General features: G+C 40.8%; 1 protein-coding gene across 1 annotated transcript in view; it reads left to right on the top strand.

Moving 5' to 3' along the window:
* LOC122911747 (zinc finger protein 432-like) overlaps nt 1-23,827 on the top strand; it is a 34,964-nt gene that overhangs the window by 7,273 nt on the left and 3,864 nt on the right. The window contains 2 exon segments of the mRNA XM_044256744.1: nt 418-513; nt 5,166-6,870. Of these exon segments, the coding sequence (XP_044112679.1) occupies nt 418-513; nt 5,166-6,870 (1,801 nt within the window).

Here is a 23,827-nt window from a genome sequence, read left to right as displayed (position 1 = left end):
TCTTCTCATCCTGCCAGGGTTTTTGTGGCAACCAGCCACCACGCTCAAGCCCTACAGGGGTCCCTGCCACCAGTCATTAGTTCACAGAAAGACACACATCACTCTAGAGAATCTAGGGGTGTTAGAAGTTCTTATGTCGGGAACGGGAACTTAGACCAAATGCTCTAACAGAAGATGCTCCTATCATGGCTGTCACTTAGGAAATTACAAGGGCCTTAGGAGCTCTGTGTCAGGAACCGGGTACAAAGACCAAATCCACATCATTATTTCACAGAGTCATATGTGCCCTCTCCCGAGAGACAAGCCTCTGCTTTGCAGATGTGAAAACTGTCTCAGGCCCTCAAATGTAGCATTCCCCCATCTTGACGGACCCCAGCCAGATTTGGTGAGTCCAAGTGTTCTCTTTCCCATGAGCAGGGTATCAAGCCAGCAAGCCAGATGCACTCTCCAGGCTGGAACGAGGGGAGGAACCGTGGGCGAAACAGGAGGAAGTCCCCAGTGGAACTCGGCAGGGTGAGTGAGAACCGGGACCCTGGTAACCGGAAGTCGCCCTCGTCATGGAGAGAAGGCTGGCAGCAGTGCTGCTTATATCTTTCTCCCATAGCAGAACTTTCCCTTTAGGTCTTTAGAGGGAAGTTGAACTCTTTTTTTCTCTTCTGATATCTGATCCTTGCTTTTTTTCATTTTACATCTTGATTTTTGTTGGTTTGCCTAGTTTTCTTACATGGAGTCTGTGGATTACCCTTTCTTTGTACCCTGTCAGAGTGTGTGTCCCTATTCCTTCCGCCACCCTGGCTGTGAAATCCGTACCCCCCATCCCCCAGACCTTACTCCGAAAGAGCTGTATGAATTCACACTGTTTCTGACTATGGTACCTTCCCGGCTGGCTCTTGGGAAATGCCAGCTGTCCTCCAATGGCCGGCTCCAGCCCGTGTTGTGCCATCACAGTAACCTGGTCTCTTACGGGGCATCAGTCCTTTCTAGCTTTCCCTTCCACTCAAGATTCTTCCAACTCTTTTCCATTTTCTCTGCTGAATTCCTAATACTTGAGGCTTTCCTTCTGACTCATGAATTAAGCTCTTTCTGTTGTCTGGAAGAGACTCCAAATTGGTGTCTCATACATACTGTGTAGTGTTGTGGGTATTTTACCTGCCCAAGATTTCTGAGTCCCTGCATGAGGAGAAGTAATCCTCTTCCCTCCACTGACAATCCCCTTCTATCTCATCTGAGCATCAGATTCGCCTTTTGTACTGTACACCTTACCCCGTCCACACTGCTCTCAGCTATAGCATTCTTGTCTTAAAGGTCTCTGCTCTTGCTGTTCAGTGTTTCACTAGAAAAGATGGTTTTACATTCTACATCACTTCTAATCAGCTTATGCCCGCCTTGATGGCTTCCTTTGTATGGTTAATATTTCCGATTTTCCCTTGGTTTGTCCAAGGTCTTCCCATTTCTCTAAATCATTTGTTTTCCCTATTTTTATTTTTATGTATTTTTTAAAAAGATTTTGTTTATTTATTTGACAGACAGAGATCACAAGTAGGCAGAGAGGCAGGCAGATAGAGAGGAAGGGAAGCAGGCTCCAGGCTGAGCAGAGAGCCCAATGCGGGGCTCCATCCCAGACCCTGGGATCATGACCTGAGTGAAGGCAGAGGCTTTAACCCACTGAGCCACCCAGGTACCCCTTGTTTTCCCTATTTTTAAAAGCAGCTTTGAAATAATTCGCATAACCTATAATTTGCCAACTTAGCACGTACAATTCAGTGCATTGTAGTACATTGATAGGGTTATGTAATCATCCCCTTAAGCAATTTTGGAAGATTTTCATCACTTTGAAAAGAATCATTTCCAGGGCACCTGGATGGCTCACTCAGTAGAGCATGTGACTCTTGATCTGGGGGTTATAGAAATTACTTAAAAATAAAATTAAAAAAAAATAAAGTAAAAATTAAAAAGAAACTTTTCTTTCCAGGCTCTGGACAGCCACTGATCAACTTTCTACCTCTAGAGATGTGACTGTTTTGGATATTTTATATAATCATAAAATATTTGGTCTTTTGTGTCTGGGTTCTTGCATTTAGCCTAAAGTTTCTACAGTTCTTCCATGCCTTAACATGTGTCAGTACTTCATTCCTTTTTATTGCCAAATACTATTCCCACTGTATGGATATACCACAATTTTATTTACTCATTCATCTGTTCATGGACATTGGGTTTTTCCACTTTTTGGCTTTTATAAATTATGCTATGAACATTCATTTTCTTAGGCATACACCCAGCAGTGGAATTCTAGAAGCACATAGTGCTTCTAGACTCGTGGCCAGCATTACCTCCTCCCAGCCATGGTGTGTGAGGATATGCAAAGAGTATTGTCAACCAGGGGAGCTCACTTGAACCTTTGGCATCCAGTGGTTTTACTGGAGCTCACTCACCCATTGCCTACATGGCTGAACTTTAGTTTTTAGCCCCACCAGAAATCAGACTAATTCCTATAGTCTCCAGCTCCTCTGAGGGTTCAGAGGTTGAAACTGACATGGCATGGCCCAAAGTCTCCTTCATAAACCACACTGTTAGAGTATCCAGTGTCCAAAGGCCCCAGGCAAACAAAGGAACTCCTATCAGGTAGGACATTGTGAGGGCCTAGAGATTACTTCCCTGGAGGCAATGGCAAGGGCCAGACCTCTCTTTGGGTGAAATTAAATCTTAACTGAAGGTAACTATAAAAATAAACAATAAAGGGACTAATTTAGAAATAAAAAGGAAATAGAGCTTGTGGTTGTATCGTCAGAATTGAACGACAGCATGATATATACAAAGGACATCTACATTTTGAATTAGGAAGATGCCACTGGGAATTAGGAATGAAGGCATGAAATAGGAGACTGCAAGGCATGGTATTGACTACTCGGAATGGCTTGAAGTTGGCTGGACGAAAGCAGCATTAGACTAATTAGCATTAGTTGATGGGAGAATCAGTGGAGTGGACACATGGATAAATGGGAGTATTCACGAGGGTGTGCACTTTTGTTGCCTGAATGACTGGATTTGATATGTGAGTACTTGAGGTAGCATGGTGGAGGGCTGTGCTTGGTTTTGCATTTTTTTAAAGATTTTATTTATTTATTTGATAGAGGTTACAAGTAGGCAGAGAGGCAGGCAGAGAGAGGGGAAGTGAAGCAGGCTCCCTGCCAAGCAGAGAGCCCGATGTGGGGCTCGATCCCAGGACCCCAGGATCATGACCTGAGCCGAAGGCAGAGGCTTTAATCCACTGAGCCACCCAGGGGCCCCGGTTTTGTATTTTTTGTAGCTCTAGGTTCTATGACCTTTCACCTGGACAGTGGTAGTGGAGTAACAGCTAGATGTTATAAGAAAAACTGAAGGTAAAGCTGACACACCTTGGTTTTAGAGGAGGAAGTTGCTCCTCTCGTACAACCTGTTGCCAACCAAGACACAAACGTAGAGCTACTGAACTAGATGCTGCTGCTGGCAAGTGAGGGAACAGCATATCGGGGACTCTGAAATGGGAAAAGCTTGGTACGATTTCCATACTGAATGCAGAATGTCACTAGCTTGACAGTTTCTATATCCTGTGCAGTAGCATGTCAGCTTCTGAAAATGGCTACCCAATACACTGTCTGGCTGCCAGATTTCCTACAGTCATGATCAGCCTATTCAGTGTAGATGGAACGTATGATAACATGAGAGCCAGGCTAAGGGTGGTGTTCACTAAATCTTACTGATGTCTGTGGAAAGTTAGTCTGGTGGTGGTCTACAGAAAGGCCAATTGAGGACCAGGATTACTATGCAAGAGTCTGTCTCGGGTCACTTTCAATTCTGAAGACCTTACTTGATTACTTGCTAGGTAACAAATGCATTTATTCATACACCTCCATTTGCATGGTTCCCCAATGTCCCTAGTCAGATTTTGGGTTCTCTAGGTGAACTTAAAGAATCCCCAGTCCAAGTGTTGAAATGTCTAAAACCTCCTGTGCCTTCAACCATCTTTCATCATCTGTGTTCTCACAACTTTTCACCCAGTCTTCTTTTCTTGAGGACAGGTATGTTATCATTTCAACACTGCTTTCTCCATCTACACCTCCAACCAGACCTCGATGTCTGTACTACATTGCCCAGTAATCCTCACAAAGTTTATGTTCTACAACACAGCTTTTTCCCTATACATTCTGAATTTCAGCAATATTCCTCATCTCCATTTGACATGCCTTTACCTACCCAGTGGTAGGTACCCAGGCCATATGGTTAGCAGGGAAATCCTAGATTCCTCACTGTCACTAACCACTCTCCACTGAACTCATCATTCAAATGTCTTGTCTTTATGGAGGCATATCCTGATTCCCTCCACTTTCCAGTCTCCGTTGCTCCTTCAATCACATATCACAATATCCAACTCCCTTCTTTTTTCTTTTCTTCATCATTTGGTTTTCCCTAACTAGATTTATGATCACTGAAAGTGAGGCATATTTTATATATTCCAAACACCAGCATAGTGCCTTGTACACAGGATCCATTCAGGAAACAGTTTGGAGTGAACAAATGCAACCCTCATAGTTCTGGATAGTGGTCTCTTCTCCCTTTATGATCTGGTGTTTTTCCAAGTTCTCTGGAATGGTGTTCCTCCAACCCTGTCGTTTGCTGCCAACAATGACTTGCTTCTGTTTTTACTATTTATGCATGTTTTGTGAGATCCTAGTTAGAAAGCAGCAAATCTACATACATTGTCAGATGCATAACCTTATTTATACTTACTGCTTTTCCCTTTTGGTTTGTTTATATTACTATGATTTTACCAATGTATAAGAGATAAGGAAAATTTATATATGGCATTTTAAAAAATTTCATTTTTTTATTTGACAGACAGAGATCACAAGTAAGCAGAGAGGCAGGCAGAGAGAGAAGGGGAAGTGGGCTCCCCGCTGAGCAGAGAGCCTGATGCGGAGCCTGATCCCAGGACCCTGGGATCATGACCCGAGCCGAAGGCAGAGGCTTCAACCCACTGCGCCACCCAGGCACCCTGTGGCATTTATTTTATACTGTTATCATAGGGTTGTCAGTAATGTGCCATTTGTTAAGAAACATGAAAGAATTTTTTAAAGTTATATTCAAAACAAGATTATGAAAGGATTCATTGTTTTCTTTTCTTCTAGAACCTAGCAAAGTTCATAACCACCTGCAAGGTCACTGGGAAAATCCAAGAATGCTGAAAGGGATGGAACAAAACCACAAAAATGATGCATTTGGAAATACTGTTCCTCAAAGCAAAAATCATTTTCCTTCCAGGCAAAATCATATGCTTGAGTTCTATATAAAAACTTTGAAATCAAATTTAAGTTTAGTCAACCAGAGCAAAAGCTATGAAATTAAAAACTCTACTAAATTCAGTGGAGATGTGAAGTTATTTCTGTGTGATAAGCATGAAGATTTTCATTCAGCTGTTAAACTCCCTGTAAGTGCAAAACCTATTAGCAGTAAGTCCCAAGTCATTATGCATCAGAGAACTCATGAAATAGAAAAACCCCATATATGCAGTGAATGTGGAAAAGCCTTCATTAAGAAATCTCAGCTCACAGATCATCACAGAGTTCATACAGGAGAGAAACCTTATGGATGCAATATTTGTGCAAAAGTGTTCTCCAGAAAGTCCAGGCTCAATGAACATCAGAGAATTCATAAAAGAGAGAAATCCTTTCTATGCAATGATTGTGGAAAAGTTTTCACCATGAAGAGTCGTCTAATTGAACACCAGCGAACTCACACTGGAGAGAAACCCTACGTATGCAGCGAATGTGGAAAAGGTTTCCCAGGTAAGCGGAATCTCATTGTGCATCAGCGAAATCATACTGGAGAGAAATGCTACGTATGCAGCGAATGTGGAAAAGGCTTCACCGGGAAGAGCATGCTTATCATACACCAGCGAACTCATACTGGAGAGAAGCCCTACATCTGCAGTGAATGTGGGAAAGGCTTCACCACTAAGCACTATGTCATTGTACATCAACGAAATCACACAGGAGAGAAACCCTATATATGCAATGAATGTGGGAAAGGTTTCACGATGAAGAGTCGACTAATTGAACATCAGCGAACCCACACAGGTGAGAAACCCTATGTATGCGACGAATGTGGCAAAGGCTTTCCCAGGAAGAGTAATCTCATTGTACATCAGCGAAATCATACAGTAGAGAAATCCTATGTATGCAGCGAATGTGGAAAAGGTTTCACCGTGAAGAGCATGCTTATCATACACCAGCGAACTCACACTGGAGAGAAACCCTACATCTGCAATGAATGTGGGAAAGGCTTCCCCCTGAAGAGTCGGCTGGTCGTCCATCAGCGAACACATACTGGCGAGAAACCTTACAGGTGCAGTGAATGTGGGAAAGGTTTCATTGTGAATAGTGGACTGATGTTACATCAGCGAACTCACACTGGAGAGAAACCCTATATATGCAATAAATGTGGAAAAGGTTTTGCCTTTAAGAGCAATCTTGTGGTACATCAGCGAACTCATACTGGAGAGAAACCCTTCACATGCAGTGAATGTGGAAAAGGCTTCACCATGAAACGCTATCTCATTGTACATCAACAAATCCATACAGGAGAGAAATCCTACATATGCAGTGAATGTGGGAAAGGCTTTGCTATGGAAACTGAGCTCATTTTACATCAACAAATTCATACTGGAGAGAAACCTTATGCATGCAATGAATGTGGTAAAGGCTTCACTGTGAAAAGCCGTCTAATCGTTCATCAGCGAACTCATACAGGAGAGAAACCCTTTATATGTAGTGACTGTGGAAAAGCCTTCTCCTCAAAGAGAAATCTTATTGTGCATCAGAGAACTCATAATGGAAACAAACCCCAGTGACCCAATGAATATAGTCACACCCTCAGGAGGAAAATACGCCTTGTACGACATCAGAGATTTCACGCAGAATTAACTTCATGTGTACTGACTGTGGTAATCCCATTCCCAGGGAATTTATGCAGCAAACTCTGTAGACTGTTAATGGAAGAAGGCCTTCAATACCAAGTCAGCAGCCATCGTACATCAAAGAATTCATAGAAAGACTCTATGGATTTCACAACACCTTTCATTTGTTAAGCCTTGTCAATACACACAAGAAATGTGTAAGTCAAGCAAGGTACATAAGCCTTTGCAGAGAATCTGAACTCATTACCTACAAGTGAACTCTCACAGGGGGTAAACTGTGATAGTTCAGTGACCTCATTAAACATCAGTGTGCTCCCAGCATACCTGAATATAGTCAGTATAGATCAATTAGCCTGTTGCTAGATTTTCACCCTTGGGAAATACTGAATTTGTACAGGAATGAAGTTCAATGAATGCAGAGAATGTGCTAGTGCCTTCAGCGATCAATTACCTCATATCATATGTCACAACAGGAAAAAACCCTGATACTTCAATGCAGAAAAGTTCTGAGGAAACATTTCTAGGTAATTACATATATGAAAAGTATATATTAAGATAAAGCTTATGAATGGAGAGAATAGGAAAGCCTCCTATGGGAATAAAGACCCTGTCCCATCAGTGATCATAATAGATCCTACCAGCGAGCTTACACACAGTAGCAATGATATGATTGTGCAAAAGCCTTTGCCTGGAATTAAAACCTCAATAATTGTGTGAAATTCATGTTGAAGGAAAATGGCAGTAAGTATGAATTTTAGTGCTACATTCTGCCTCATTTCTGATAAATTCATTACAGACAGAAAACTTATGAACACACTAAATGTGGAGTAGCTAGCAGAGAAATTTTGAAGGAAAGAAGCCTCACGAAAACGATGCATACCTGAGTTTTCCATTAGAAGTATAATCTTCTACATCTTTTTTTTTTTTTAATCTTCTACATCTGATGTCCATTTTGGGGCAGGAAACCTTGAACCATATTCTCAGTGAGGCCATCATTTTAAAGTAGGCTATCCTCAACACATTAAATTTTAATGTACAAAATGCAGGGGTGTTCTGTGCCCTATTTGCATCATTGTATCATTAGCTCTTAGATTTCTTAGGTTCTAAAGTCATCTCTTTCAGGCAAAAGAAAAAGGAATATATTTATAAATGTAATTTAACAAATTAGGGTGTATTTCAAGTTTGAAAGTAGTTTATGAAAATAACCTTATATATGATTTTTCTAAGTTTTTGGAAATAATTTTAGACTCACATAAAATTATAAAGTGTACAAAGTTCCTGAGTACTTGTACTTGGGTTCTTCAGTGACAGTATCTTACATAACCATAACACATAATCAAAACCAATAAAATGACATGGGTACAGTGCACTAAGTAAACGATAGGCCTTATTTGGTTTTCACTAGTGTTTGCATGCATTAATTTATGTGAACCTTTTCTTTTAGTGTAGCGTTATAAGAAACCTGATCACATATATAGACTCCCGTAAATCTCACCACAGTCAGGATGCGGAATTGTTGTGCCCACACAGAAACATCCATGTGCTACCCCTTTATAGTGACACTCTCCCCACAACCCTGATCCATGGGACCACTGACCAGTACTCCATCACTCTGATCTTGTCCTTTCAAGGATGCTGTTAAAATGGAATGACACAGTGTGACCTTTGGGATAGGCTCTATTTCACACAGCAAATTTCCCTTAAGATTCATCCAATTTGTTGGGCATATAGTTTTACTTTTTCTTACTGAGTAGTATTCTTTTGCTATGAATGCACCATAGTTTATTTGTTCAATATTAGTGGACTTTGGGTTGTTTCTAGTGTTTCATTATTATGAATAAAGATACTATGAATCCAGTTTGGTATGAACATAAGTTTTCATTTCTTTGGGATAAATGCCCATGTTAAGTTTGTGTTTTTAACTTTATAAGAAACTGACAAACTTTTCCATAGTAGCTATACTAATTTATATTCCCACCTTCAGTGTATCAGTGCCCCAGTTGTATCTTGTCCTGCACTTGGCACAGTCATATTTGATCCTAGACTTCCTGTCAGGTGTGTGTAGCATATAATGGTGGTCTTTTTTTTTTTTTTAAGATTTTTATTTATTTGACAGAGAGATCACAAGGAGGCAGAGAGGCAGGCAGAGGGAGAGGGGAAAGCAGGATCCCTGCTGAGCAGAGAGCTCCGTGCAGGGCTTGATCCCAGGACCCTGAGATAATGGCCTGAGCTGAAGGCACAGGCCCAACCCACTGAGCCACCCAGGTGCCCCTATAATAGTGGTCTTAACTGATCTTTCCCAAACCTGCTCATACACTGAGCAGGTAAAGTTGTCATTTTTGCTTTCAGTTGTCAAACATAACTTTAAAAACTCAAAGGGGAATAGCTTATTACATCTGATGATATATTTACCTTTTTCATTTCATTTTCTTCATTCCTGGTGTCATTCTTCATTCCTTCTGTCATTCCCTTTTTGTTAGAGCCTCCTTTATCAATTCTTTTTGAGCAGGTCTGCTGGTAAAAAAATCTTAGTTTTCCTAGAAAAAAGCCTCTTGCTCTCCCCTTTTTTCCCTTGTTGTTCTTTTTTTTTTATACATTTAAAAAATTTATTTATTTTTATTTTTTATTTATTTTTTCCCTTGTTCTTCTTTATCCAGTTATTTCCTTGATATAAGAACATGTGGGATGCCTGGGTGGTTCAGTCATTTAAGCCTCCGACTCTTGGTTTTGGCTCGGTCATGATCTTAGTGTTGTGGGATCAAGCCCCACATCAGGCTCTGTGCTCGGCACGGAGTCTACTCCAGATTCTCTCCCTCCCCCTTCCCTCCACTCACATGTGTGTATGCATACGTTCTCTCTCTCTCAAATAAATTTTTTTTAAAAAGGATGTGCAATCTAGTTTATAAATCCTACTTGTGGCACCCCCCCAAATTTGCCATATTTAAAAAAATAAAATAAAAATGTTTAAGTAGGCTCCATGCCTACTTAAGTGTTATGGCAGTGTTATGGCAGTGTTGAGTAACTCATTCCTTTAAGGAATTTATTTTTATTTTTAAGCATTTGCACTGTGCCAAGCACCATTGTCACTGGGGACATGTTAATAAACAAAACAGGCAAAGTCATGGCCTTTAGTGAAGGTGACTGAGTAAAATAAATACATAATAGAATGTCAGTTAAGTGCTATGGAGAAATAAGAAGGCAAGTACATAGCTTATAATGGAGGAGCTATTTTTTTTTCAATTATTTATTTGACAGCACAAGCAGGGCAGCAGCAGGCAGAGGGAGAAGCAGGCTCCAGGCTGAGCAGAAACCACACAAAGGCCTCAGTCCCAGAACCCTGGGATCACCATCTGAGCCAAAGGCAGATGCTTAACTCACTGAGCCACCCAGGCACCGCTGTGGTATGGGTTTTCAAGGACAGCTGTTCTGAGCAGATGTAATTTGTACTAAGACCTAAGTAAACTGAGGGTAACCAGCAAGCATAAAACTTGTAAGCCGGGAACACTCCAGATCTGTTTATAAGTGTTTTCTCTGGGCTTCCTGCCTCAATATTCTCTGAGAAGTTTGTAAAATATGCAAATTTTTAAGTCAAACCCCAGACCTCCTAAACCAGAACCTCTAGTCTTGGGCCCAAGATCCTGTACTTGTAAAATAATCTTTGTGATCTATACTTAAATTTTAACATCTTTGCCCTAAATCCCGGATCAGTGCACCTGTTACCACCACTACACTGTAACAGGATGAATTCCGGGTAGACACTCTCTACAGTAAAGAATCAGATATGAGTGTTCTACCAACCAGGCCCTCTGATCCCCTCCAGTTCTTACCCTTTTGTAGAGCTACACATCCTGCCACGGCAAGGTCAGATCAGCTCATTCCTGAAATCGATCAGGCAGGGTCCCAGAATGGGCTGCCCAGGCTACCCTGAGCTCTCTGGACCAGAGGCTGAACTCACTTTTCAGAGCTTGACATCCCAGGTGAATGGGGTGACCCATTTAATTCCTGAAGAGAATAAAATACTCTTACAATTAAGAAATTATACTGACAATAAATTCTTAATGTATGGAAATTAGAAAACATGGGGTGCTTGGCTGGCTCAATTGGTAAAACATGTGACTCTTGATCTCAGGGTCAAACATGTGACTCTTGATCTCAGGGTCATGAGTTCAAGCCCCATGTTGGGCATGGAGCCTACTTAAATAATTTTTTTTATTTAAAAAAAATTTTTTAAAAGATTTTATTTATGACACAGAGAGATAGCAAGAGAGGGAACGCAAGCACGGGGGAGCTGGAGTGGGAAGAAGCAGGCTCCCCGCTGAGCAGGGAGCCAGATATGTGGCTGGATCCCAGGACACTCAGCAGAAGACAGGCACTTAATGACTGAGCCACGCAGGCGCCCAATACTTAAAATTTTAAAGAAGTTTTTAAAAGATTTTATTTATTTATTTGACAGACAGAGATCACAAGTAGGCAGAGAGGCAGGCAGAGAGAAGAAGGGAAGCAGGCTCCCCGCTGAGCAGAGAGTCTGATGGGGGGCTCCATCCCAGAACCCTGGGATCACGACCTGAGTCAAAGGCAGAGGCTTTAACCCACTGAGCCATCCAGGCACCCCTAAAATTTTAAAGAAGTTTTTTTTAAAAATTAGAAAACATGTATAAACCATTGAAAACATTTTAAATAACCCATAATTGTACCTGAGTCTAGCAGTGTTTATAATATATTCTCCCCAAATTTTCAAACATATGTAAGTATATTTCTTTCATGAAAGAAAACTGAGGCTAGTTTTTTAATATTTATAACATTATGAGCATCTACATCATTAAATACTCTAAAACTTCTAAAATTGACATTTTCATAATAAAGTAATATGGAATTATGACACAAAGATATGTAAACAATGGAGAATTGCAAAAATTGGGAATGTGAAAACTTCTGACATACACTTAAGTACAAAGCCAGAAGTAATCCAAACTAAATGTTTACTTAACCAACCACAAGTAAACAGGCAAATGCTTACAATTTGTTCCCATAATGGGGGTCATAAGATTTATATTATTCTGAAGATGTGTTTTTTTCTTCTTGAGAATACAGTTATCTTTCCTTATTTATACTGACAGTTTTAGTATATTCTTTTCAGTTCCTATGTACTGTTTGGCTTAGTGGATGTTTCATAATTTACCAAAGTAATTGTCTATCATTGTACATTTAGATTTTTTTCCTTTTTAATTGCTAAAGCCAATGTCGTTAATATTAAGAAAATTTGGGGGGCACCTGCGTGGCTCAGTTGGGTAAGTGTCTGCCTGCCACTCCTGGTCATGATCCCAGCATCTTGGGATCCAGGCCCTCATCGGGCTCCCTGCTCAGTGGAGATCCTGCTTCTCCCTCTCTCTCTGCCTGCCGCTCTGCCTGCTTGTGCTCTGTCAAATAAATAAATAAGAATCTTTAGGGGCGCCTGGGTGGCTCAGTGGATTAAGCCACTGCCTTCAGCTCAGGTCATGATCTTAGGGACCTGGGATTGAGCCCTGCATCGGGCTCTCTGCTCAGCTTCCCCCCCTCTCTCTCTGCCTGCCTCTCTGCCTACTTGTAATCTCTCTGTCAAATAAATAAATACAATCTTTAAAAAAAAATCTTAAAAAAATTTTTTTTAGTAAGTAAACTGTTGCAGTTAGAATTTCTACATCAAAGAGAATGAAAAATGTAAATTGATTCAGGTTGCTTTCTAAAGAGGGAGTAACTAAATCCTCTACGGTTAAACCTCCCATGCCTAAATAATAATAAAAACTTTAAAGTGTGCGCTCTTAAAAATCTGGGCACTATGCAAAGTATAATAATTACATTATCTCGTAATTTCATATTCAATACACCAGGGTCATCTTCATTTATTTTTGTAAGGCAAACAAACATTTGCACCTTCACTTCATCCCTTTCCTTACTGGAGGTAGTAGCTGTGTATCCGCTCCCACGGGGGGATTAGCATTTCTTTAGGAAGCCCACCCTCTTAGCTTCGCCCGTCAAAAGCGGTCTTCCTTCTGAACGACTAGGGCCTTATCCAGTCTATACACAACCGCCCTCTCCCTAAACCTAAGACGTTAAGCGACCACTGGTTTTATCAACTCTATGACCGAGGCCTCTCCAGCGACGTTCCAGCTTCTTCAAACTTTCTTCCCCAAGTCGGTCTTGGTCTGAGCCCATCCCAGCCGTACGGACACCTGCCTTCCTCTAAGATGGCCGCGTCCACGGTGCTCCAGCCTAACGACTGCACTCGGCAGTGCACAGAGGGCGCCGCCATCTTTCTTCTCTCGGCGGATAAATGTGCCTGGTGGCTTTGGGTAGACACCAACCTCTGAGTCTTACCCGGTTAGCATAACTCTGTTGACCATCCCTCCCAACAGAAGGTAAAAACACTGAAGTGGCCCGTCATGATTTCGATCTCCCCACACAGCCGCTATGCCCCCTCCCATCAGACGGGCCGGGGTGGGCGTGGCCGTTATGTCACAGAGCCGGGCCAGTCCTCGGCGCTCCGAAATCCCGTAGCGCTCCCAGGTCCTCGCGGGAGGCGCCGGCCCAGGAGGACCCGAGTCCCTTGGTACCGCGAGGAAGGGGATGCGGAGAGGGATGGCTTTGGAAGTGGGTGGCCTTTCGTTGCTGCCAGCAGCGTCTGTAGCGGTTCGGGTTCAGGTGAGTCGGGTTCTGGGCTTAGCTCTCGGCCTTTGGGGTCAGTGAAACGGGAGCGTGTGTGAAGAATCGCGGCTGGGATTTTATTGGGATTTAGTCCCTGAGGAATCTGAGGGGAGTGATGGGGCCTTTGGAAAGTCGGTGCATAAGAGTCTGAAGAAGTCTCGGCCGAGCGGCCAACTGTGTTAGGGTTTGAGGTCCATGTGGATCTCTCTGTGGGACTCGCTGGTTAAGAAGTGGGGTAGGGAGTATGTCCGTGAACGCCTGTCTCGTCCGGCTTCCGCGTCAGAGAAGCCTGGTTTGGAGATGTCCCTGTTGGCTCCTTGGGCTTGCTTGTGGGTTAGTAGGGCCTTTGATACAGGACTCCCTCCTGGAGACGCCATGTGGGACTGTCAGTGTTTGAGGAGGTCCAGGGTCCCCAGAGAATCGGAAGGTTCAGGATCAAACCATGAATGCGGGAGACAGACCTGAAAGGTGCATTTTCTCCAGTTAATCCGAACCCAGTTCACTGCTTCAGTCCGTCCTCGTGGACCTTACTGAAAAGTTCGTCTCCCAACATCACCACTCTTCTAACATTCCCACAAGATTAAATAGGTTCGGAGTGAGCCTGTGATATATTGACTATTAAAGATGTAGCTTTTGTTTTTCTTGCCTTCAAGTTCACTGCACTTTTGGATATTTCCTTTTAGAGTCATTCTAAGTAAAAGCGTCTCTTTTACCCTATCTTCTGTTTCATAGTGAAAACCTTATTTCCACCCCCCTACATTTAGGATCATCTGTATAAACACAAAGAAAAATTAATTGTATCATGTAATTGCTCATCCTCAACATATTTGTGTAGGAGATGATATTTATACATTCTTAATCACTGCAGTGAGTATCAACACGGTTGGTGAGCCAATGCCATGGTGTCTGAGTGAAACATTAATATAATAACTATAGTTATATAATAACTATATTCAAAAGTATTCAATTATAATTTTAGTAGTTTTACTGAGGTTTAATTTACATACCATAAAATTCATGAGGCATAAGTATTTACATTTTGGTGAGTTTTTTTTTTTTAGGATTTTATTTATTTATTTGTCAGTACAATCAGGGGTAGCTGCAGGCACAGGGAGAAGCAGGCTCCCCTCTGAGCAGGGAGCCCTATGTGCGACTCAGTCCCAGGACCCCAGCATCAAGACCTGAGCCAAAGGCAGACGCTTAACCCAGTGAGCCACCCAGGCACGCCTACATTTCAGTGATTTTAACTGAGTTTCTCGAGTTGTGCAACTGTTTCAAGACAATCCAACTTTAAAACATTTCTGTCACCCAGAAAAGTTTTCTTAGTCCTCTGTACACTCCTACCCTCAGCCACACACCACCGATTACCTTCTAGAGTCTATTAATTTGCAGTTTCTAGGCATTTCATATAAACAGAATCATATATGTAGTCTTTTCTTGTTGCCTTTTTTTCATTAGCATTATATTTTGGTCTACATTATAATTATCACTGGCTTTTCCCCTTTTTCAAAGTGATTTTTATTTTCCCTTTTTCAAAGTGATTTCTTGAGGTCGGTAGAAGTCGGTAAGTGGTAAATTTGACATATATACTCATGAAAGTGTCGCCACCATGAAACTCATGAACATACCCTTCACCACCGAATTTTCTTTGTGCCCCCCCCCTTTTAAAAGATCTTATTTATTTGACAGGCAGAGATCACAAGTAGACAGAGAGGCAGGCAGAAAGAGGAGGAAGCAGCAGAGAGCCCGATACGGGGCTTGATCCCAGGACCCCAGGATCATGACCTGAGCCGAAGGCAGAGGCTTTAACCCACTGAGTCACCCAGGCGCCCCTTTATGCCCCTTTTTAATCCATCCCTCTCATCTTTCTCCAAGCAACCACTGATCTATTTCTCATCACTACAGGCTAGTTTGTATTTTCTTAAGTTTTATTGAAATGGACTCCTACCGGATGTACTCATTTTTATTAGGATTTGATTCACTCAGCATTCATATTTCAAGATAACATTCTTGTGTGTATCAGTAGTTCCTTTCTTTTACTTTTTGTTGCTTCGTGTTCCATGTTGCTTTTTTTTTTTTTTTAAGATTTTATTTATTTATTTGATAGACAGAGATCACAAGTAGGCAGAGAAGCAGGCAGAGAGAGAGGAGGAAGCAGGATCCCTGCTGAGTAGAGAGCCTGATGCGGGGCTCGATCCCAGGACCCTGGGATCATGACCTAAGCCGAAGGCAGAGGCTTTAACCCACTGAGCCACCCAGGCGCCCCTCCATGTTGCTTTATCAGTTCATTCTGTGCAGTTTATTAATTCACCTGTTAATGGGCGATTGTTTTTCCAATTTTTAGCTCTTACAAATAAAGTTTCTATGAACACTCATGTTCAAGTCTATGTTTATATCTTTTTCTTTCTCTTGGGTAAATCTCTAGGAGTTGAATGGCTAAATCATAGGGTAGGTGTATGTTTAACTTCTTTAGAAATGGCTAAACTGTTTCCCTAGATGGCTATACTTTGTATTCCCAAGAGAAGTGGATAATTGTTCAGTGTCTCCATGTTTTTGCTGACACTGGCATTCTTTTTGATTTTAGGTATTCTGATGTGTATGGAGCAGTACCTTGTGGTTTTATTTATTTTTATTATTATTATTTTTTACCTTGTGGTTTTAATTTGTATTTACCTAATAATGACTAATGATGTTAGTTAAACATCTTCTCATATGCTTATTTGGCATTCAGATATCTTCCTTGGTGAAGTACTTGTTCAAGTCTTTTACACTTCTGTGTTGTCTTTTCTTGTTAATTTTTGAGAATTCATTCTATATTCTGGATACAAGACTTTTCCTTTACCAGTTATATGTTTTGCAAAGATTTTCTCCTAGTCTTTGACTTGCCTTCCAACATTCTCTTAACAGTGTGTTTTGGAGAGCAGAAGGATTTAGTTTTTATGAAGTCCAACACATGAACTTTTCTTAATGAATTATTCTTTTGATGTGCCTAAGAAATCTGCTTTACTGCAAGAGCAGAGGATTTTCTCCAATTTTTTCTTCTCAAAGGTTTAGGGTGTTCTGTTTTTTTTTTTTTTTTCAGGTTTTTCACTTTTTTTTTATTTTGAGCAAGATATATGATCCGATGTATGGATCCAAGTTCTTTTTTTTTTTTTTTTTTTGTATAGCATGTCTACTTGTTCCATCAACATTTGTTGAAAGCTTGTCCTTTCTCCACTGTACTGCCTTTGCACCTTTGTAAAATGTCAGTTGACTATATATGTGTGGGTCTTATTCTGTACTCTATTCTATTCATTCATCTGTTCTGACACGGATATTACCCTGTCTAGATTACTGTAGTTTTGATAAAAATTCTTGTAGTCAGGTGGTACAGACTCACCAATAAAGTCTTATTTATTTTAGAGAGTAGGGGGAGGGGCAAAGGGAGAGGGAGTATGCGTATCTGAAGCAGACTCCAAGCTTAGTGTGGAGCATGACACCGGATGTGATCCTAGGACTCGGAGTTCACAATCTGAGCTGGAAACAAGAGTTGGTAAATCAACTGAGCCACCCATGCACCCAATCCTGTTCTTTTTTACAGTTGTTTTAGCTATTCTAGACCTTTTGCATTTGTATGTGAATTTAAGAATCAGGTTGTCAGTTTATACAGAAAAGCCTCCTGGGATTATGGGCCCAGCACGCTTCCGCTGCGCTACTCTGCTAAGCCTCCTGGGATTATGATTGAGATTTGTGACTCTAGACCAGTTCTGGAGAATAGTCTGTTCAGTTCATTTAAAAAAAATGGACCATTTTCTGACATGGACAAAGTGTATCTTTCCATTTATTTAAGTTGTCACAATTTCTCTGATACAGTTTTCTTTTCTTCTTCTTTTTTTAAAGATCTTATTTATTTATCTGACAGACAGAGATCACAAGTAGTCAGAGAGGCAGGCAGAGAGAGAAGAGAAAGCAGGGTCCCTTCTGAGCAGAAAGCCTGATGCGGGGATCGATCCCAGGGATCATGACCTGAACTGAAGGCAGAGGCTTTAACCCACTGAGGCACCCAGGCGCCCCCTCTGATACAGTTTTCAAAAGGTGTTTTAAATTTTTGGTAATCTTTTTCCCTGAGTATTTCACCTTTTTTTAATCATTTTCACCTTTTTTAAAAAAATCATCATTTTATTTGCTTATTTATCTTTTTTGTTTCAAGTTTTTATTTAGATTCTGGGTCGTTAACATATAGTGTAATATTGGTTTCAGGAGTAGAATTTAGTGATTCGTCACTTACATATTAATATCTAGTACTCATTACAACAAGTGCTCTCCTTAATGCCCGTCACTCATTGAGCCCATCTCCCCCTCTCCCCATCAACCCTCAGTTTGTTCTCTATAGTTAAAAGGGTCTCTTGTGGTTTGTCTCCCTCTCTTTTTCCCCCCCTTCCCCTATGTTCATTTTTTTTGTTTCTTAAATTACATGTGAGTGAAACCCTATGGCATTTGTCTTTCTTTGACTTGTTTCACTTAGCGTAACATACTCTAGCTCCATCCATGTCGTTGCAAAATGCAAGATTTCATTTCTTTTTGATGGCTGAGTAATACTCCATTGTGTATGTGTGTGTGTGTGTGTGTGTGTATACCACATTTTTATCCACTCATCAGTTGATGGACATTTGGGCTTTTCCCATTATTTGGCTATTTTTGATACCACTACTGTTAACATTGGGGTGCATGTGTCCCTTCAAATCAGTATTTTTGTCTCCTTTGGGTAAATACCTAGTAGTGCAATTGTTAGATTGTAGGGTGGTTCTATTTTTAACTTTTTGAGGGACGTCCAAACTATTTTCCCGAGGGGCTACACCAGCTTTCATTCCCACCAACAGTGTAAGAGAGTTCCCCTTTCTTTGCTTCCTTGCCAACATGTGTGGTTACCTGTGTTGTTAATTTTCGTCCTTCTAAAAAGTTGTGAGGTAATATGTCATTGTGTTTTTGATTTGTATTTCCCTGATGATGAGTGCTGTTGAGCATCTTTTCATGTGTCTGCTAGTCATTTGTAGGTCTTCTTTGGAAAAATGGCTATTTGTGTCTTTTGCCCATTTCTTAAGTGGATTATTTAGTTGGGGTTTTTTTTGTTGTTGTTGTTTGTTTGTTTTGGTGTTGAGTTTGGTAAGTTCTTTATAGATTTTTCGACACTAACCCTTTATCAGATATGTCATTTGCAAATATCTTCTCCCATTACATAGGTTGCTTTTTAGTTTTTTTAGTTGTTTCCTTTGCTGGGTAGAAGCTTTTTATCTTGACGAAGTCCCAAGTTCATTTTTGCTTTTGTTTCCCTTGTTTCCAGAGACATGTCTAGTAAGAAGTTGCTATGGCCAATGTTAGAGGTTGTTGCCTGTGTTCTCCTCTAGGATTTTGTTGTGAGACAGGGACCAATTATCTTTCTTTCCTGATTGTATTTGAGTCCTCTCTCTTTCTTCGCCAGTCTAGCAAAAGTTTGTCAGTTTTTTATCTTTCCAAGAAAGGCAGCTTGTATTTTCATTGATCTTTTGTCTTTTTAGTTTCCATTGGATTTATTTCCACATTCCATTTTGTTATTTCCTTATATTTACTGATTTGGGGCTTTGCTTGCCCCCCCCCCACTTCTTTCCCATGTAAAATTAGGTTGTTTATTAGAGAGCTTTCAAGTGGATTGACGAGGGCCTGAATTTCTATGAACTTCTCCCTTAGAGACATTTTTGCTGCATCCCATAACTTTTCACAGGTTCTCTTTTTCATTTGTCTCAAGGTACTTTTAAAATTTCTTTTGATTTCTTCTTTGGCCCTCGGTTGTTTCCTAGCATGTTGTTAAATCTCCACATATTTTTGACTGTCCCACTTTCTTTTTGTGACTGATTTCTACTTTCATACCATTGTGGTTGGACAAGATTTGGACCAGAGGGTGAAGGGAGCATTCAGATTAAAGGTTAGTTTCCTGGGGTATTTTCTGAGGGCAGACCACAAGTTCCATGGGGACAGAATAAGGTTTTGTGAGTCTGGTGGGGATGGTCAACCCATGTTAGAATTACTGACTGCTACCATGCAGGCTGTGTACCACCATTCACACTGTAGTCCTGATGGACTTGTACTCCATTCAGAACATTTTCTAGGAGGTGCAGGGTTGGCCTTCTCTAAGAGAAAATTGCCATGTGGGTTCATCACATGGCTCGAGGTCAGCAACCAGGATGTACGGTAAATTGGGGATTCAGAACCTGACTTTATGTTGGAAGTGATAGAAATGGGGCACGATGAGTTTCATGACAATAGCTGAGGTCCCGAGTGACCCACTGGGTGTTAGTGGTAGTTCAAGTAGTGGGGCTGAATAAATAAATAAAATCTTAAAAAAAAAAAAAAAGCTGCCAAACTATTTTCTAAAGTGGTTGTATCATTTTGCATTCCCAATAGCAATAAATGAGAGTTCCTTTTGCTCCATATCCTTGCCAGCATTTGGTGTTATTGGTGTTTTGAATTTTGGCTGTTCTAACAAGTGTGTAATGGTATCTCAGAGTTGTTTTAATTTGTAATTCTTTAATTATGATGTTGAGCAGCCTTTCATATGCTTATTTGCTATCCTTGTATCTTCCTTGGTAAGATGTCCGTTTGGGGCTTTTGCCCATTTTTAAAACTGGGTTGTCTTTTCTTATCGTTGAGTTTTAGGAGTTCTTTGTATATTTTGGGTAACAGTCCTTTATCAGATATGTCTTTTGCAAATATTTTATCTAGTCTGTAGCTTCTCATTCTCTTAAGATAGCTTACATTTCTAGCCGTTACATTGAAATTTATCATCTATCTTTTTTTTTGAGACACAGCGGGCACTTAAGTATGCGAGGGGTTGGAGGAGGACAAAGGAAGAGGGAGAGAGAGTCTTAAGTGGGCTCCACACCCAGCCTGGAGCCCCATGCAGGACTTGATCACTCGACTCTGAGATCACAGCCTGAGCTGAAATTAATTGTTGGACACTTAACTCACTGAGCCACCCAGCCAATCAAACTGGCATTCCTGGGCTAAATCCCCCGTAGTCACTGTCTGTAATTCCTATTTATATTATCCTAGATTTTTTTTTTTTTTTTTTGCTAATATGTGTTTCTTTCCTTTAAATTCTTGTTTATTGACATAGCAGTTCAATATCGGTTTTGGGAGTGGAGTTCAACGATTCATCCTTTACATATACACCAGTGCTTATCATAACAAGTGCCCTCCTTGATACCATCACCCGTCTATCCCATCCCCTACTCACCTTCCTCCATCAACTTGTTTTCTCTCTGTAGTTAAGAGGCTCTCATGATTTGTTTTCCTTTGTTCTTCCCCCCACCATGTGTTCATCCATTTTGTTTTCTTAGATTCCACATATGAAGGAAATCGCACTGTATTTGTCTTTCTCTTATTTTGCTTATTGTTTTGGTAATATGTTAATGATTTTTCATGTATTTCATGAAAGAGATTAGTCTGTAATTTTCCTCTCCTGTGGTGCCTTTGTCTGGCTTTGGTATTTTGATAATAGTGACACCAGAGAAGGAATACATCTGGGCATAAGCATTAATTTGTGAGGTAGTTGTTTTTAAGTAGGCTCTGTGCCCAGCATGGAGCCCAAAGTGTGGCTTGGTCCCTGAGATCAAGTCCTGATTGGAGATCAAGGGTTGATTGCTTAACCAACTGAGCCATGCTGGTGCCCCAGGAAACAGTTTTTAATTACTAATTCAATTTCTTGTTTTGTGTCTATTTGGCTTTTTTTTAGAACTATTCTTCTGTCCGTTTTATTTGTCTCTTTCCAGGCATTTGTCCATTTCATCTAATTAATATTTATTTTTAATTCATGATTACTCAGAAGTATACTAGTTAATTTCCAAATGTTTGTGTATTTCTGAATTTCATTCTGAAGCAGATATCTAATTCAGTTCTGTTCTGGTTGGAAAATATATTGTAAATTTATTGACATTTGTTTTGTATCTTAAATTATGATCTTTCCTGGAGAATGTTTTTTGTACCTTTGAAGAGAATATATATTTTGTTGCTATTGAGTATGGCATCAAATAATTGTCAGTTGATTATGGTGTTCAAGTTTTAAATATCTCTGCTGGTTTTCTGTTTTTTTTTCTTTTTAGGTTTTTAAAAATATTTATTTGAGATTGAGTGTGAGACTAGAGTGAGAGTGAGAGAAAGAGAGCACAGAAGGAGAGAGAGAGAAGCAGATTCTCTGCTGAGTAGGAAGCCCGAGGTGGGGCTCGATCCCAGGACCCTGAAATCTTGACCTGAGCCAAAGGCAGACACAACCCACTGAGCCACCCAGGTGCCCCTGGTTTTCTGTTTTTTTGTTTTGTTTTGTTTTGTTTTGTTTTAATTATTGACAGTGGAATTTTGAAGCTTTCAACTATTATTATTGAATTTTCTATTTCTCTCTTTAATTTTGTCAGTTTTTATTTGTATTTTGTGATTCTGCCATTAGGTGTATATAGATTAATAATTTATAGGTTCCTCATTTACCTTTGCTATCATTATGCCCACCAGAGAAAACTCACACAAGCCTTGGCATCAGAGTTTTTATTGGAGTTAGTGAGCACTTACGACTGACTGCTTGTGTGGCTGACCTTAGTCTCCTCCAGCCCCTCCAGAGGCCCGGCTGATACCACATGGTCCATGGGCCTTCCCCATAAATCATTTTATTAGAATAGACTGCCCTGCATGGCCCAAGCCTCCCAGGTGAGCAGAGACACTCTTATCATGGTGTCTCTGCTCCCAAGGACTTAGAAGTTTCCTCCTAGAAACTAAGGGCAAAAGCCAAGCCTTTGTTGGGCAAGGTTAATCATTTTGCGCACAAAGTGGGATAAGACAGGCTGTGATTTGCTTGGTACACCAGTCTTCACACTGAAGTGTGTGTACCCATGGGGCATATAAAGACTTTCAAAGCAGGGCATGAGCACGCATGCTTTTTAAAGACACAATGTCCAGATCTTCGGAACCTTCCATATGTTCTAAGTGGTTGTTATTCATAATCTACCAGCCTCTGAGGCATCGTGCTTTATTGCTTTTGCTTTCCCACCTCCCCTTTAATAGCCATGCGGCTTCTACTTCACAAAGGAGAGGCACACCTCTCACTCATTTAGGACCCTACTTTACTGCCCTAGAGTGTAAAAGCCTCGGGGGCACCAAATAGAGGCATAGTTGGAAATATCGAGGTCCTTTAAGGTAAGTGTGTAGCAGCAGTGATCACACGTAGGCCCAGAGGAAGTGGACACTCAAAATCAGTTTGCTTTTCAGCCACAGGTCTCAGGTCCCCAAGAGCAAGAGTGATCATATGAAGGAATGAAGGAAGAAAGAAGAGGTGCTTGGACTTGGATATCATTGCTCCTAGGGACAACTTCAAGCAGACACCGAGCTTTCTGACTCTAAGAACTTCGTGGCAGATGCAGGAGAGATGAAAGACAGAAGAATCCATGTTACTGTTCAGTGAGCACCGAAGAAAATGACGAAGGCCCAGGTGATTTTCGTTTGTTACGTTTTTCGTATGTTTTTCACAGGTTTCTGGTGACTTGAGAAAAATCAGTTCAACCTTTTAGTATAAATTGGGATTATTGGATTCTGGGGAGAAATTAGCTTAGACTCTAAATTCAAAGGCAGGGCAAAGTGAAATCAGGAATATTTTACTCACAGGGGTCATTCTGAAGGACTACTGTTAGAACACGGGTGTGACTGGTGCATCCTGTGGGTTACAGTAGCGGTCACTTTGAGTCTGATATCTCTAAAAGACATCATAACCAGAGAGACATGAAAAGCTGCATGATGTGCACTGACTCTGTGGGGAAGGCAGGCCAGTTTCTTGAGGGATTCAAGAGTTTATGCCACTTGGGTCTCCTGAAATTTCTTTTTCTTTTTCTTTTTTTTTTTTTTTTTAAAGATTTTGTTTATTTATTTGACAGAGAGAGATCACAAGTCGGCCAAGAGATAGGCAGAGAGAGAGGAGGAAGCAGGCTCCCTGCTGAGCAGAGAGCCTGATGCGGGACTTGATCCCAGGACCCTGAGATCATGACCTGAGCCGAAGGCAGCGGCTTAACCTACTGAGCCACCCAAAAAGAAAAAAACTATATATAGTTGAGGCTATATGGTGATTAGAATAGCCTTCCTCATGCTTCTTCCATGTTAACAAAAGTAATTCACATCATATTAAACAGGAGCGTGTTATTACAG

The sequence above is a fragment of the Neovison vison genome, chromosome 7, assembly GCF_020171115.1.
Source record: "Neovison vison isolate M4711 chromosome 7, ASM_NN_V1, whole genome shotgun sequence".
Classification (NCBI taxonomy): Eukaryota; Metazoa; Chordata; class Mammalia; order Carnivora; family Mustelidae; genus Neogale; species Neogale vison.
This window is presented reverse-complemented; position numbering and strand designations above follow the sequence as displayed.